The sequence below is a fragment of the Centrocercus urophasianus genome, unplaced genomic scaffold (assembly GCF_019232065.1).
Source record: "Centrocercus urophasianus isolate 14NV4802_14NV808 unplaced genomic scaffold, USGS_Curo_1.0 seq_33, whole genome shotgun sequence".
Taxonomy (NCBI): domain Eukaryota; kingdom Metazoa; phylum Chordata; class Aves; order Galliformes; family Phasianidae; genus Centrocercus; species Centrocercus urophasianus.
The window spans coordinates 652,402-668,852 of record NW_024884900.1 but is presented as its reverse complement, the minus strand read 5'-3'; the positions used below and the strand labels follow the sequence as shown (position 1 = coordinate 668,852).

Here is a 16,451-nt window from a genome sequence, read left to right as displayed (position 1 = left end):
CGCCGCGCCCCTCCGGCGCCGCCGCCGCCGCCCCGCTGTCAGCGCGCCGCCCCCCGCCCCACGGCCCCGCTCCCGCCCCTGTCATCCATTTGTCACCCGCCCCCGCTCCCTCCGTGCCCGCGCCCCCCCCCCCCCCCCCCCCCGGCCCTCTCTCTCCCTCGGCCGGTCCCGTCGGCTCCCCCCGCCCCCCCGCCCCGCCGCCCGCGCCCCCCTCACTCTCTTCGGGTGCTGTGTATGTTTCAGGGCCTGCGAGGAAAAGTTGCGAACTCCCCGAGTTGTTGGCTGTGGCGGAGGGAGCAGGTGTGCGAGCGGAGGGAGCGATGTAGGAGGCGCGGGGCGCTCCGCGGGGATGTGGGCATGGCAGGGGTAGGCTCGGCCCGCGCAGGGCGTCCCCGGGCGGCGGCCCCTCATCCTCCGGGCGCGGGGCACTGAGCGCCCCTTCCTCGGAAACGAAGTGCGGAGAGCCCGGAGCGCCGCGGCCCTGCCCGGGATGGAGCCCCAGTGAACGCCGCGGGCGGTGGGTCGGCGCTCGGGCTCGTGCACATGAAGAGTCTCCGCGCCGTGTGGCTTCGCCAAGAGATCAGGCCCGCTGAGCTCGATGTTCTCGCAGGTGGGCCGTGTATGATGGAACCCGACTTCCTTTAAAGTGTAGCAAATCTCATTTTTTGATGGCCAAATGACAGCTTGACCTGGTCGTTTGCCGGTCAAGGGGCATTTTTTTGAATGTCTCTTTGTGGCGCGACGGCCAACGCAAAAATGATGGCGGCTTACAATGGCGGTACGTCTGCGGCAGCGGCAGGTCACCACCACCACCATCACCACCACCTCCCTCACCTCCCTCCTCCTCACCTCCATCACCACCACCACCCTCAGCACCACCTGCACCCCAGCTCCGCGCCCGCGGTCCATCCCGTGCAGCAGCACGCTTCCTCGGCAGCTGCGGCCGCAGCGGCGGCGGCGGCGGCGGCGGCGATGTTGAACCCCGGGCAGCAGCAGCCATATTTCCCATCGCCGGCACCGGGCCAGGCCCCTGGACCAGCGGCGGCCGCCCCAGCTCAGGTACAAGCTGCAGCTGCGGCTGCGGTCAAAGCGCACCATCATCAGCACTCACAACATCCACAGCAGCAGCTGGATATTGAGCCGGACAGACCTATTGGATACGGAGCCTTTGGTGTCGTCTGGTGAGTAGAGAAAAAACCGAACTGAGTTTACATTCTTTTCTACCAAATCATAATTCATTCTTGGTTTTTCTCATTTGATCCAGAATAGAAGAAAGCTGCCCAGTTCTTTGCTGGCTCTTCTCCTTTCTTAGAAAGTTGGGTTCTCTTGTTTCTCTTGGCAGGGCGAGGTGAAGAACAACCCCTTGTTATCAGGCCGCACCATCAGTCTTGATTAGGACAAAAGCAGCACGTTTGTGCACCTCCTGCACGTTTCCTTAGAATGTACGTGCTGCGTGGCTGAGCCGCACCTGCTAAGATTTCAGGTTTACAAACATTAGAAGATGTATTCTGACCTAGCTTAAGAGCTAGAATTCAAAGCGTCTGAAAATGTCTTCCTGCCCCCGTCACCTGCCGGGAGCCGTGCCGGGGAGGCTGCCTGAAACAGAGCGCCTGAACTTTGCTCTCCTCTCATAAATGCAAATGGGATTTTCTGTCCTACTGTACTGTGCTGCAATACCTGGACTCTCTCAGCTGCAATGTTGCAGGATTTTCTCAGTGGGTCATAATCTCTTCTAATATATTTTGTGACTGCTTCATGTATGTCATAATTGCCCGTCAGGATCACTGGAGCAAAGCTAGAGTGGTTTTTGATTGTTTTTTGGATGAGCTGCTGCCAGGTTCCCAGCGCTCTGTGGCCGTCTGGGAGCAGAAGGGACGCCGGGGTTTTGTTGTGAGAGCAGGCGCGTCGCCGCGTACTTCCTGCCTCGCCGGCACCAAGTTTGCAGCAGGTCAGTGGTGCGGCCCCGTGCAGCTCCTGCTTGGCTGCGGGTGCTGCGGTGTCACCGAGAGCAGTGGGGCTGCGGGGCACAGCGGGGACAGCCTGCATTGGGAGATGGTGACCCTGCCTTTAGAGCAGGCTGGTGTTTGTCACACACCACGTTGGCTGGGATTGCTGCGCAGGAGAAGCGTAGCTGAGTGCTGTGACTGGTCTGTGTCCCTTAATGCAGGAGTTAAGGGCTGGGAGCAGGGAGCCAGGGGTGCTGCTGCATGGGCAGCTCTGCTCCAGTCCTGCTGTGCTGAAGTGTTCAAAAAAAGTCCAGGAAAGAGTAAAGGCTGTGAAGAAAACTTTATTTTCATCTGTTCTTGTATTTTTTCTTGATGAAGTGTGGTTTTTCATCTCAGTTGTTGCTAGTTTGCTTAAATTTGGAGCATTATGTAAGATCGGACCCTCTTAGCAGTTGGCTCAAATACTTTGTTTACCTGTGTGTAATTTTCCGGTCTTTATTTTTCCCAGTTTTATCTGCCAAAAAAAAAAAAAACCAACAACAAAAGGTACAAAGAGTGATCTGCACTCATAACATTCAGTGGAATAAAAGGTTACATTTGCATATTCAGTACTGAGAGCTCTGGGGAAGAGAAGTGTAGGATGAGGGTCTGCCTTGGGCGGAGGGCGGCAGAGCAGCACCAGGCTCCTCTGCTACCCCATGGCCATGGGACGGAGCCTGCAGAGCTGCTGTGCTAAAACTGTAAGGGCGTGCAGACTAAGAACGTGATGGGTGGAATTCAGTTCCTCTTTGCTCACGTGTAGCTGAACTCCGTGCTCACTGTGCAGCGTTTGTGTTTCATGTTCGCTTCTGCTGGCAGGGCTGTGCTGAGCTGAGCAGGCCTTGTAAGTGGAGGTAAGCTGAATTTTAGGTTTTGTTCCAAACGGGAGTGCCTGTATAACTCAGTTCTGGCTGTATGGGATAACGGAACCCAACATGAACATTGATTTGGGTATTTACAGTTCAAGTTAGCCATGAAAAATGCATCCTTTGGTACAAGCGTAACATGAAAAATTCAGTAACACGAGGCCCAGGCTAATGGTGTGTGAAGATTCTGTTGCATATCTGTATCTCTTTCTGAGCATCGGTTGGCGCTGACAAATAACCAAAGGGCTCATATCTGCATGTTGTTGAGAAATGCTGCTCTGCAGGCGGTTGACGTACCTGAAGGAGTCCTTCATCGTACCCCTGAGATGCGTCGTGTTGTCCGGAAGCTGCAGCTTATCCCGCAGTTAGGAAGCAGCTCCTGCAGGTCTCTGCTGCTCCCTGGGTGCTGCCTGCGCCGTGCGCCCGTCCTGCTGCCAGCGGGACACTTTGTCCTTCACCTGCTCCCTGACAGCACATCCTTAACATGCGGGGAGAGAAATCGTCCAGATCTTAGTTTCAGCAAAAACTCTGCGTCCCGCGTTTCAAAACGCGCATCAGATGTTGGGAAGTCTTGTGAGTGTTTTGGGGTAAGGAGCTGTCCTTTGCAAAGTGCTCCCTGTTCTGCCGGGAAGACGTGCTGCTGCCATCTGGTGGGGTTCGTAAAAATAACGATAGTAATAAGAAGAGGGCAGTGAGCCTGGTTGGGGAGCGAGGGGCCAAGGGCTGATGCCTCTGCAGGACTGAAATTCCCACAGCAGAGAGCAGCAGCGGCTGTGGGGGTGGCCGGAGTGGAACCGAGTGCTGTGTTGGTTGGGCTGGGACTCTGCCAGATGTGTGCGGGTCGTGTCGGCCTTCTGTGTGCCGTGGAGTTCAGAAAGGTGCAGTTCAGCACAGAGGATGAAACCAGGCAACCAGTGTTATTACTATAAAAACTGTGGTGAGAGGCGTTTCTGTGGGAAATGTGCCACAAATGGCACACAAAAAAAGGCTGTGCGTTCTTTTTAAATTATTTTTAAAGGCACGATTTATGCAACTTTTCAGCCTGTTTGTTTCTGATAGTTTTTATTCAGGATGTTTGATAGCCATGTAGTGGTGTGATGGTTTGGCTGACTTTGAGATAGATGTTGTGCCTGGGCTGCCACAACTTTGTTAAAGCAGAAATAATTTAGCCTAAATTTATACTTAGCTTCCAGCCTTCAAAGGCCAGAAATCACTGCAGCCAGTGCTAAGTTAAACACTGAAAGGAGTATTGCGTAGAATTGATCTCTGTGTAGACCCTAAAGCAACGTTCAGTGTTTTATCCCCGCGCTGGTGCTGGTCAGAGCAGTGGGAGAGATCTGTGGGGTAAGCAGGAACCCTCCCCAGCAGTACTGCAAAGGATCGACTTGTGTGGAGCAGGGATGCATTGCAGATCATTTATTTTGGACAAATTGCTGGAATATGTGTTAGGAAATAAAGGAGGTTACAGCTTCAAAACCCGTGTGAATAACTGCAGGATAAGTTCCTCTCTGAGCCAACCCAGGGGATGTTTTGCGTGGTTAATGCAAATGGGAATGCAAAAGTCCAGTCTGGTACCTGAGAAGTTTAGAGAAAGTTCAATGAGTAAAATCTGCTTTGTGAAACCTTTTTGGATTGGTGGGTGTGAGATGTCCTTTTCTAAGTAAAGCTGTTTGCATTATGGTCTTTTTCCTGACCCTGAAAACTCACCTTTAGTAGAGCGTTTGTGAACAGCAAAAATATCTGATTTTAGCATTAGCATTTAGATGGGCACTGTTTTGCTTTAAACCATTTCACTTGCCGTTTTACATTCACCTAAAATTACTTCTTTATTATCATTGATCAAAAAGAACTGGAGAAGCTGTCTAAAATTAACCCTAGAATTTTCATTGTGAATGAGACTAACAGAACAGTGAATGGAAGTGGGCCCTCCCCACTTCCTGGGTGGAACAGAACATCCACCAGCAGTTGGATGAGAGCCTCTGGCAGGAGTCGGCCTGGCCCACGTCGTGCAAAAGAGAGAGGATCCTGACGCAGCCTTCGAGCTCAGCAAGCAGCAGACAAATGGGAAGAGCCTTCATGTGCTGCTGTTGCAGCTGGCTGAGGTGTGGCAGAGAGTCCGAGGGAGAGAGACCGAGTCATTTTTATCCAGTTACCTCTTGTTGGATGGAACATGTGCTGCGTTTCACACCTAACGTCACAGCTTAAGCATCTGCAGGTGATCGTGTCAGTGTTTTTTAAAGGGTCTCTTTATTTACGTTGAATTCTGGCTCAGTTTGTGAAGAAGTAGAGTGGAACAGTGACACCCAGTTGCGTTATGAGACACTTTGCAAAGCTGCTATGTTTAAGTTATTGGTGCTGTTTTCAAATTTCATGAAGAGAAGGATTCTGTTTACATGTAAATGGCAGTTCCCCAAACGTGCAGAAGGAAATGAAATGCATATAGTGACTTCTTGTCCTTAAATGAGGCTCTGGGGGCTAAGCGGCGTCCTCTCCACGTAATCTATTGGATTGTTCGTTATTGTCTCATGAGATGATGCAAGAGGGAAGGAATGTGGATGATATTTTTTTCTCAGCGTTGGGTGAGGACTCTTTTGAATAAATCAGCTCACTGTAGTTTATGCCAAGGTCGGCAGCGTGCAGGTCACTTGAGCACTCATCACCCTCACTTCTGCAAATGTTGCAGCAGAGCAGCTTGTAACTGGACCTGCAACCTCATGTTGGTTTCTCAGAAGACATTTCACTTTGGATGTTCTTTTCCCTCTCCTCGCCATGCGTTTTCACTTCTTCTAAAAGGAGAGTTTAACTTGTCCCTATCTCTAAGACAGAAGACACAAAAGCCTCTCGTGTTTGTATGTGAGCTGAGGCGTCAGTGCTCTCAGCACGTGATTCAAGAGCTGGTAAATAGCAGCAGGAAGCAGCGCGTGCTGCGTGTGGCTGCTGGGGGCAGCGGGCGGCACGGCGCAGCCCCATGGCTGAGGCTTTGCCCATGGTGACGGGCTCATCCAGGCTGCCTGTAGCAGCAGGCCAACACAGAGGTCCTCCGCTGTTCTGCAGCCTTTCGGTGCAGTTGGTGTAGGCAAAGTCCTAGCATTGTAATTTGGAGTACGTCACGTAGTAGGGCTGGAAATTTTGCTTTGTTGCGAGTCAAACCAACCATTATGTCCAATCTTGTAAAGTAGACCCCTGCGTGAGGTAGCAGATGCTTAAATGAAAGTGGCTTATGACAGGCAGTACAAATATGTAAGTAAAGGATGGAGGCTTATGTGGCTAATGCATTTATTTATTTATTGATAATAGTATTTAACTGTAATAAGCTGTAACAAGGAAAAAGTGAATGCAAGTGGTGGAGCATGGGATGGGTAGCTAAAGGCGGTACAGACCATAGCAATTATCTGCCATCTAGCAATGGAGAGGCTGTAAAAATTGGTGCTGTACCAGTAAGCCAGGCTCTCTAAAAGGTAATGTCAGCAACCCATTCTTAGGATGCATTTTCTTCCTTTGTTCTAGCTCACTTCCACCCCTTTACATTTGCTTCAGTCAGAGCATGTTAGAACGACCTGAACTTCATTATAACGTTTAAAATTGTGTTGGTTCTCTCCTGGTACACAAGATTGATGGATAAATAAAGGTAGTCTTGTGTCAGCCTTGCTATTAGCTAACTTCCACAGCTATGGAACGTGGCCACGTACCACGTTCGGAAGTGCTTAGCAAGAACTTGAGCTTTAATCACGAGGGCTGTAGCAGAACCGGTGTGTCCTAGCAGTATCTTTTTTTAATTTCCTGATGTGATTCTTCTCTATCAGGGCTTGGAAACGTGCGTGCGTGAGTGGAATTCTTACAATGCTTATGATGCTCCTGGCACCAGAATGTGGTAGCAGGATCGTTTTGTAGCATGTGTGCCTTGATAAATTATCTTCTGTTTCAAAAACTTCTTCAGTTTTTGTAGAGCACTGTACGTTGGTATTTGTGTGCAATTACAGAAATGGTAATTCTAAGCATTGTGTTCAAGAACAGTTGCGGGAAGTTTGATGGAAAATTAAAAGGTATGGGGAAATGGATCTGTGGGCTTGGTGCGTGGTACGGGGGTACAGTGTTGAATGGTTGGTAGTCAAGTAGTTATTTTGGCTTACATCCTACATTATTCACTTTTTTCTGAGAAGCTGCTGCCCATCCCTTCTCTCATGGAAGTGCACATAAGGATTTTTATTATTTCAGTTAATAATTTTATTATTTAACATAAATGCTTGCAACCATTGAAGAATACCTGCCTATGAATAAATAAAACTTATTCCGTAAGCTTAATAGCAGCTTTCAGGCACGGGTAATCTTTGTCACGTGAAGTAACTGCTGGGATGTGCGCTTGAGCTCCCCAAGGAGCCGACTGAGGTCAGGAAGGAAGGAGTCCAGCAGGCCCCTGGTGGACTGTTACACTGAAAACCATTTTATGTTTCTTTAACTGGTTTGGTTACTAATGAATACATTAGAGTTTGTTAGAGTCTCAAGAAAAGCAGGAGGTGTGGCCTGGTCTGTTTTCACTGCTTATCATTCTTGTTGATGTGAGCAGCTGAGGCTGGCTGGCCTGCAGGGATGCCTCAGAGGCTGCACTCCCACCTGTGTGTGAGCGCTAAATGAGAGTTCAGCAACCCATAGGTTATACAGTAAGCAGAACAAAAGCACTGTTAAAGGGGTTTTCCAGTATGACAGTAACTTTTCTTTGGATGTTTCTGTAAATTCCTGTTGGCTTGCTGTATGGGAACTGCTGAGTCACGGCCCGAACCGCTGATGGAGCACCAGGGGAAAGGAGCAGGTCAGCCCTGGGAGCACAGGTGGAGGCAGTTCACCTGTATGGCAGGAAGGGGTAGAGCTTGTCTCCTCTCAGAGCTCATTTAAGGGCTGACTGCCACTGAGAACAGTTCTTGTCCCGAAGGTCCCTTTGATGGTGTTTTCCCCTGTGAGCCTAGCTCTTTGGGGGATGGCTGAGCAGTCCTTTTTTGCTTCCCTCATGGCACCTTTCTGTTATGTTGGTCCCCTTGTCGTTACGCCTCTTGTACACCCTTCCATCACCTTGATCTTTCTGATTGTTGCACTCGCTCACTGCGTGTCTCTGATTTGGAGGGAGGTTGTCTTGCAGGTGAGCATTTACAGCAGTGTGGACAGAATGTCGTGATTCTCCCCAGACTGCCTGCAATCTGCCTTTTATTGTCTCCGAATTCCTTGGCTGGTACCTTTGGGTAAGACCAGCAGAGAGTATTCTGAATCTCACAGTGTTTCTGAATCTCCTGTGATCCTTCGAAGTGCTGGAAGCAGACCTTGATGTTGATCTGTAGTTTGTGGGTATTTAAGTAGAAATAAGGGTTTGGCACTCAGGGTTGTATTTGAAAAAGTAACCTGCTCTGAAATAAATGGAGTGAGTCGTACCCAGCACCTACCTTAATATTTATTGTTTATTGTTGAGAGCAGAAGTTCTATGTAATAATTGCTGTTAACTCCTTACAAAAGTAGGGAGAACCCTGCTTTTTTTCCTTATCCCTTATTCCTTCTGAATTGGCCTAATGAATTAACTGTGACTGTTGTGATGTTTTCTCTTTTTTTCTTTGATAGTGCCTCATCTTTTTTGACAAGTAGAGTAAATATGCGAGCTGAAAGACTCAGGTTTAATTTGGGAGCTGCATTTGGTTAAGGATGTGGCTTCACAGCCGCGTCTGTGGCAGCCCGTTGCTGTGCCTGAGCTAGCATTTGTGACAGTGTCCTAGATCGTTAGCTGTGTTTAGTGCTGCTTCACTAGTGAATATTCAGATTACGAATTGGAATGAAAGAATGCGAGGCTGTGACCTGGCAGAATGATGTTCAGGTTTGAACCTTGAAGCTGTTATCACTCACCATTTGCTATTTGATGGAGTGAGGGATGTCTGCTCCTGCAGGTCCGGGTGCTGCCCGTGCTGTGCATCAGTGTGCGTTCTCTGGAGCAGCTCTGTGCCAGCAGCTGGCATGCAGGCAGCGCGGTCCTCATGGAGTAGTTTGCTGTCAGTCACCTGATTTAATTCCAACGATAAAGTCAGAGCGCTGTCTAACAAACAGCTTCACTAAAAGCAGGCCTTAGTCTGAAGAGGAAAGTACTTTTTTAAGTTACTGAAGATCAGATATCAGAGTGCTTTTCTGGTGGGTTTCAGATTTTCTCACTGATGTTACTTGAAAAAGTGTGGATTAAGGTCCTGCACTGCACCTGGGAGGCACTGATGTCCCCTCCTGAGCCCACAACCTGAATTGCACCTTTCCTGCTGCCATGTGGAGAAGGAGAGGTAACTGAGACCTGCTTTGCTTTTTGTTTTCTGAAGGAGGTGGAAAGTAGGTGAATGTTGACAGAATCAGGACCGGCCCTGACCTACTTGTGGCTTTCTCTGATCTGTCTCAGGCATGTCACGCTGCCATTGCTGTGCTACTGTTTACTCATCTGAAGACTCACCTAAAATTTTAAGATACATTTGGTAACTTGGACATGAAATGAAGGTAGCATTACTGCTCCCACAATTGTTCCCAAGAAGATTTTGTCACCTATCATACAATCAGCTGACGGGAATCCTTCTGTAACAGTCCTTATTTCATCTGGAACTGCTCTTTCAACTTCGGGTTAAAGGTGTTTTAGAGTCAATAACAAATTCCCCTTTGAATTTTCTTTTTGTTTTCTTCCCCAAGGCTCTATATTTTACTTTAGAAAGTCCTGAGAAGGCTGGAATTACACCCACGGTGGTGATTTGTGTTATCACAAGGCTTTTGGCTGACTCAGAATAGAGAAACCCGTATTAGGGTTTTCAGGTCAGTTCATGGAGATCATTTAAATCTAAATGCAGCTTTGAAGCGGGTAGGTGAGACAAGGGCCCTGCAGGTCTGACTTCGGTGTTTCTTCACATGGAATTATGAAACTGAAATTGCTGCTGTGTAGGAGGGAAATTAGTTGGGTTTATGGCAGTTCAGGGTGTTTTTTGTGACGTGGGGTTTTGGGTTTTGTTGAGAATGAAGAAATGCTGTTTCCTTAGCATTTAAAATAGTTGAAAGGCTGTAGATTTTTCTTAAATCTTTGTTAATATATCTCCGTAAAAAAGAGGGGGAAAAAAAAAAGCAAGCTGTCTATATTTGAAAAATATCCACAACTCCAAAGCATTTCCAGGCTCTTGGACTGTGCTGGCAGTAAGATCATTTTTTCCTCGTGTTCTGATGCACCTTTTCTGCTCCTGCAGTAACTCAAGGAGTGAGTGTGCAGTTCTGGTCACACAGAAGTCCCTACATGGGAAGGTGGGGGAAGAGGCAGCAAATTACCAATACTTAACATGAGTAAACATACAGAGAAAGCTTCAGACAAACTGGTGCCCTACTGCCTTTTGTACAGAAACAAGGAAGCTGCCATTAATGTAGTTGTGCTCTTTACCACTACTGTCAAAATATATAAAGAAATATCTTCAGTATGAATTGCCATTATGAAAAGAAACTGCATTGTCTCTGAAAGAGGTAGCACGAAAAGAGCTTTTGTTAGCTGCTGCTTCTGACAAAATAGAACTGCTGCTCCTTTTGTTTCTCAGCTCTTGGTTTTGGTTTATTCAGCAGAGAAAGAAGTGAGCAGTCTCTGGTATGTGCTTAGTTTGTCAGTTGTTAAATGTTGGTGTTGGGAGCTGCAATTCTGAGTGAATTTAACATTTAAGTAATGCTCAAATGTGAAGTTCTATGGTTGTGATGTCCGCTGCCATGCAAAACAGGTAAATGTGAATGCTGTTGTCTAAAATAATTCCCGACAAGAGGGATGGAAAGGGAAAATGGCAAGTAATAAATATTCTGTGTTCTAATATGGGATTCGGCATTATTATAACAAATATTCTGTATCATAGTAATGGACAGGAAAAACGACTGAAACTTGAGAGGTCAGTAAATAAGATTTTTTCGTATGCTGGCTAACGGCCAAATGTGACAGTAGTGAAACGATGGAGAGGCTGAAATGCAATGGGCTTAACCTGGGAGATGAAGCACTGAAATAATGAGGTACTGGTTCTCAGTGATTATGCTTAGCCTGGTAGGAGTAATGAGCAAAGAGGAGTTTAATCATTGGGTTTCCCTGTTGCTTTGGTTCCCCTGCCCCCAGGAGAGGACAGCAGGAGGGTGAGAGGCAGCAGCAACTTACAGTGAAATTTAAGACACTGTACATGACTACTGCTGGAAACTAGATATCTGTCTGGAGGATGTGGCCAACAGTTTTATTAACCTACTTCCCTGTGGTGGTACAGAAATATTCTAGGAGCTGTGCCAAAGCCTAGAGGTTTGTTGGACATGGAGAAGGAGGTTTCACATTTGGATTTTCTTTGGTTGGCCAACAGGGATGGAGGTCAGCAAACTGCGCCAGGAATGCAGCAGTTCCTGTAGTGATGGTGTGTGTTTAAGAAAAGAACAAAAGTGCATGGAGATGTGCGTGTGCATCGTGCTTGTCAGTATCGCAGACCTTAAGAGCTGTTATGGCACTGACTGAAAAGAAGACTTGTATGGAATCAGAAGGTGGCACAGAGAGAATGTCCTGTGCAGGGCAGTGACCAACTGTAGCAGTGTTTCATATTGGCAGTTGGAAAGTAACTAAAAGATGTCTTCAGCATAGCCAGAACATGTACTGTAAATGGGGAAACGAGTTTGATTTGAAAAGCAGTTTCAGTTTTAAGCTTCCATGAAGGAAGCCAAATTAAACATTTTTAAAGATATTAACCATAACAGTATCCCTTTAATTTTCTATCCTTTTCTTTTAAGTAAGATACTCCGAATCAATTTTTCTTCAAGGAGACAGATTTCTTGCAGTAATCAGTTTTGCTTTTAGCTCTGATTTTTAAAGAATAAGTGATAATGGCACACATGCTCGAGGGTGTGATTAGAACACAGCATTAAAAGGCTTTTTAGGACATCTACAGTTGAAAAAGGAGCTCTGGAGAAGTCTGCATTTGGCAGCTGAGCAAGATGGGAATAAAGAACACCTTTGAAGTGTGATATGAAGAACAAGTTGTTTAACTCTTTCACATGAGGTACCTTTTGGTGCAAGTTAAGTCTAGGTGTTTTCTTTGGACTCGTCTTAAAGTTATCCATTAAATCTATTAGTATCTATTCAAATCTATTGTATTCATCCTTTTCTTTCCTTGAATGAATCCTACATCTCAAACAAGGCTCTCGTTAACAGCATTTGCTGTTAGCAAAAGACAATAAAGCAGGCTGCTTCTTTATGTTGCAATTATGCATCCAGGAGAGGGCAACAGGTGTGGGATCTGCTGGGGGGAGGCTCTGCCCTTACATCCTCCAGTAGATCTGAGCTCTTACCTCTGGTTGTCACTGCACTGTCTGCTTGGGCCCTTACTGCTCGCACAGCAACTGGTCTTGTTTGTCTGTACCTCAGAAATAAAGGTGAGCGTACACAAAGCTTTGCTCAATGGTGTCACCTCAGCTATCTTTTTCAGTTTGCTTTTGTATCATATCTCTTAAAATAAAGAATGACTGTTAATATTTCATTTCTGCATCTTTGAAGTATTGCCAACTGGAGACTGCTGCACAGCAATTGTGACCTGAAAATCTTATCAGCACATCAATCTCTTAAATATCTCCAAAAATAACAGCTGTTCTTTTTGGTAATAAGTCTTTTAACAATGCAACCCTGTCTGTTTCCCATGCCCATGTGCTGCTATCAGCATTGACTCACGCTCAGTGTTCTGTTTCAAACACTTTTTGTGGCTGCTGGCAGCTTTTGGCAGGCAGTGGTTTGCATCAGAAGCATCAACAGATCTTGTGGCCACTTTGTTCATGAACTGGTGAAAATGCGGGCATGCCTCGTGTCACTGTTTGCCTTGCATTGCCTGTCTTGTGTGCCATGAGCAGACAGCTAACATACTGTGCTCTGGTAGGATGGGAAGAACTCACTTTGTCCCCAGGCGTTCACCTCGGCTTCCACCTCTGGCCTGTGCCCTTGTCGCCCCGGTGGACAGATGTACTTCAGTTCTGTGTGCTTGTCTGACCTCGGTTTCTTCTTCCTCACTTGTGACGCTGTGACTGACGAGTAGATTTCCATCTGTTCGTTCTTCCTTAGTGGCAATGCGCCTCATGCTGGAGGTTTTATAAAGCTTTCCTTGGTGTTGTGGTTGGTACAGCAAAGTGAAGACAGCACAACTGTAATGTTTTTCTCTTTCTCCTAACTTATCTGTGTGTGGCTTTTCTTTCAAACAGAATAATTAAAATGGTTATGAATGTTTCCTTTAAACCACAATCTATCAGCTTTTGCATCTCGTAAACAATGTGTGCAGAGCCAGAGGGTAAAGCACATTATAATGCCATGCTAATTGTGTGAGTGTGTATGCTAAGTTTCTCCTGTTGTGAAAATCCAACAAAAACAAACCGTCTCTTGTAATGGTGCCATGCAATTAGCCACCACTCCCATTCGCCCTTGCAGAGAAAGCCACTCCACTAATAGGACAGGAATTAACCTGTTTTGTAACTGGTAGCGCTGACTTTGAATTCAGGCTTGGCACACAGGGAAAGGGGAGATGAGCGGAATTTAGAAATGAGAATTCTGGAGGCAGCAAGCCTTGGTTATCTGCAGGTGAGCCTCCATTTTAAGCTGGGTCTCCTACCTCCCTCTGCGGGTGACTGGTAGAGGAAGGCATTTCCAGAGGAGCATTTCATGTGTTACCCGAGACAGGCACTCCGTAATGAATAATCCCACCTATCTTTCACCTTATTGACTATACAGAGCCTGTGTGACTGTCTGGTCACTGACCATGTTTGACACCTGCCCAAGCCGCCTGTGGTCGTGACAAAGCAGTGTCTTCTCTTAGTCTCAGCTCTGTGTTTTGATGCTGTCTGTGCGCAGTGGGCCGGTCAGGGAGGCGCACACGAGAGCTTCATGTTAGCAGCCACGCGTCCACTTTCTAAGTTTGGCTAAATTTATTCCAACTTTAGTATTTGTGCTTAGCATGTCAGTGATTTCACTGCCATTAGGAACTGTCAAAAAAAACCCTTTGAAAAGTGTGGGCTTATCTGTCAGTAATTCTGCCCAGAGACCATATGTACATACGGGAATGGGCCGTTGGATCCAGTGAGCTTTACGTACCAATGATGTGTTCCCCCGACAGGTGAGGTGATAACCACACACCCTTTACCTGTCCTTTAACTAGTCCTGGGAATCATATTGGTTTTGTGAGCATTTCTGAAGTATTTTTTGTTGTGTTTCACTTCCAAATGTTCTGAGAGTCTTTGTTATAGAAGAGTACAAAATGCCTCCAAGCGTTTGCCAGTCTAAAGCAGAACTCTTAACCTCAGTAGCTGAGAATAGAAGTCTGCTTTGTAACACGTGGATTTGCTGTAATGCTGTGTACTCCAAAAGCAGCACCTCGGGTACCGTGTGCCTTTGAATACAAGCTGCGTTGTTTGTTTAGAAGTGCTGTATCAAATATGTGCAGGTGAGCAACTGAAATGCTCGTGGGACCATGTTTGTTACGTATCTTAGGGTAGAGCTTTCTGGAAAAAGTATTTATGATTGATGGAGTTGAGCAACGGAGGAAGGAAGCTCTTGGAACAGTGGAGAAAACCTGGGAGGTAACAGCGATCAGCCCCCCGCCGACCGGTCAGCCCTGAGCTGCCTTCGTGGACATTCCCTGTAAGCAGAGGGGAAGGTTTGCTTCCTCTTAGAACAAACTCAATCAGCGTTTTCCCACACCACCCTCTGAGAACATTCTTTCATTATCTTATTTTGTGTAATAATTGCCATGGAGTAGTCACAAACTTGTTTTTCTGCCAGTTGAAACTACAGAACAGTGTGTATGCATTGACCTGGATTCAGAGAGGAGAAGTTACCATTGGCACGATGTCTGCCTTGAACGTTTGCCATCAGCATGGCAGGGAGTTGCTAAAGACTTACAGAGAGAATTGGAAGGCGAAATGCCTAGGAGAATTCAGCTTGATAAGCAATGTCTTTGAAAGCTGGAGGTTTGGATGGCCATTAATCCTTTCTGCAGCTGCAATACTAATAAGAATTTATTGCTTCTGGAGTGATTAGCCTTACTGCAAAGAAAAGCTAGTTTGTGTAAGTTATCTTTCTTAATACATTTCATATGCAGTACTTCAGAACGTACAGTAAGATGTAGCACAAGGATGTTGTTTGCAGCTCTCTTATGGATAGAACTGCCCTGCTCCAGCCCCTCCAGGCCCGCGGTGCAGCTCAGCCTGCTGTGCTGCAAGGTGCTCCGGAGCTCGCAGTGCCCACAGCTCTGCTGGCACACGAGGGCTGGGGGCCTCGCATCACTTCACTGTGTGCTGTGAGCTCTGTGCCTGCGCTGTGCGCCTGGTCTCAGGTGTGTGAGCAAATGCAGGGCAGATACAGAAGAGCTAAGCAAGGTGCAGCCCCAAGTCCAGAGCACAGGTAACACGTGTGCAGGTATAGAAACATCAACTCCTGACACAATGAGAGATTTTGCAGAAATTTGGTGTCTGAAAGAAATAGGTGGTATTTGAAGAGAAATGTTGAGCATCCAGATCTGTATTCAATAACTTTCTGACAGCAGCCAAAGTTCTGTCAGAGATTTGTTTGCATCTCAATTAGAAGGTGTCTATTTCTGTTAAAAAATATAGATGTGTGTAGTAGATATTGAGTGTTAGAATTCAGAGGTTGCATATTTCAGTGGGTCTGCAAAGAGTAGCAGAATGGAGTTCATCTGTTTTGCAGTTCTTAGGCTGTGTTCTGTTTGATAAGACGTTATTCTGCTGAGCTCAGCAAAGCTGTTGATGATTTCTTGGCAAACGTTTGCAATCAGCTGTTCTGTTACATGAAATATGCCAGGTTGCATATCTAAGGTAAATAAATATTCGGCGGGACCCCGGATTTTATCTGGATGTTTCCAGGAATAAGGCAAAGAGTTTTGCATTCTTTGGTATCTTTACCTGAGCCATAATCTTTTTACTGCTTTTGTTTGTGTTTCCTTTCCCTCTTTTTGGCTAGCAGGATATTCTTTGTCCTGTTTACAAGCATGGCAAGAGAGAGCTGATCAGGCTGCTGTTCTGGAGGAAACTGGCTGTTCAGAATGACTGCGTGTTTTCAAATATGTGTTTTCAAAGAAAGAGAAGCAACTTTCTGTGGTATTTTGGCTGTACTTCTGTTGGTATTACCTGTGGCAGTAGGTGACAGATGACAAGTAGCTGTTGCAGCTGCTCACCATTTTTAAAGTGGCTGAACCATGAAGCCAATTAGTTGAAGTGGAAATTAATATAAATATTCTCACTGGGGAACAGTAGTAGTTATGTGCTGGGAGACTGGTGAGGTAACGAAGGGAGCACATCTCACAAGAAGCTGCTTTGCTTTCCCAGCTGTGTGGTTTGGCAGCCCTTGCAGCTTCCTGCCCCGCGGCTCATGGTGCTGCAGAAGGACTCAGGCTGCCTCGGAAACAAAATGTTGAGCTCTGTTTAATGGCATTACCAGTAGCTTTTGACGTTTTGCACTGAATAATGATAAGAAAGACTGATGTGGCTGGATGTTCACAGTAACATATGCAGCCAGAATTCTTAAAGGCACAATTAAGGCTAAACTAGATCTTCCTTGATT

General features: G+C 46.6%; 2 protein-coding genes across 3 annotated transcripts in view; one reads left to right on the top strand and one right to left on the bottom strand.

Annotated features, from left to right (window-relative positions):
- Window positions 1-235, bottom strand: part of LYRM9 (LYR motif containing 9) — a 30,884-nt gene extending 30,649 nt beyond the window's left edge. Inside the window, exon 1 of the mRNA XM_042830458.1 lies at window positions 217-235. The gene's annotated coding sequence lies outside the window, so the exon portion shown is untranslated. The remainder of the gene's footprint in view (window positions 1-216) is intronic.
- Window positions 236-413: 178 nt separating this feature from the next.
- The window catches only part of NLK (nemo like kinase), a 37,832-nt gene continuing 21,794 nt past the window's right edge, over window positions 414-16,451 (top strand). Inside the window, exon 1 of one of the 2 annotated variants that reach the window (XM_042830451.1) lies at window positions 414-1,181. In XM_042830451.1, the coding sequence (XP_042686385.1) occupies window positions 724-1,181 (458 nt within the window). In that variant the 5' untranslated portion in view covers window positions 414-723. The remainder of the gene's footprint in view (window positions 1,182-16,451) is intronic. The other variant, XM_042830449.1, reaches the window with a different exon arrangement.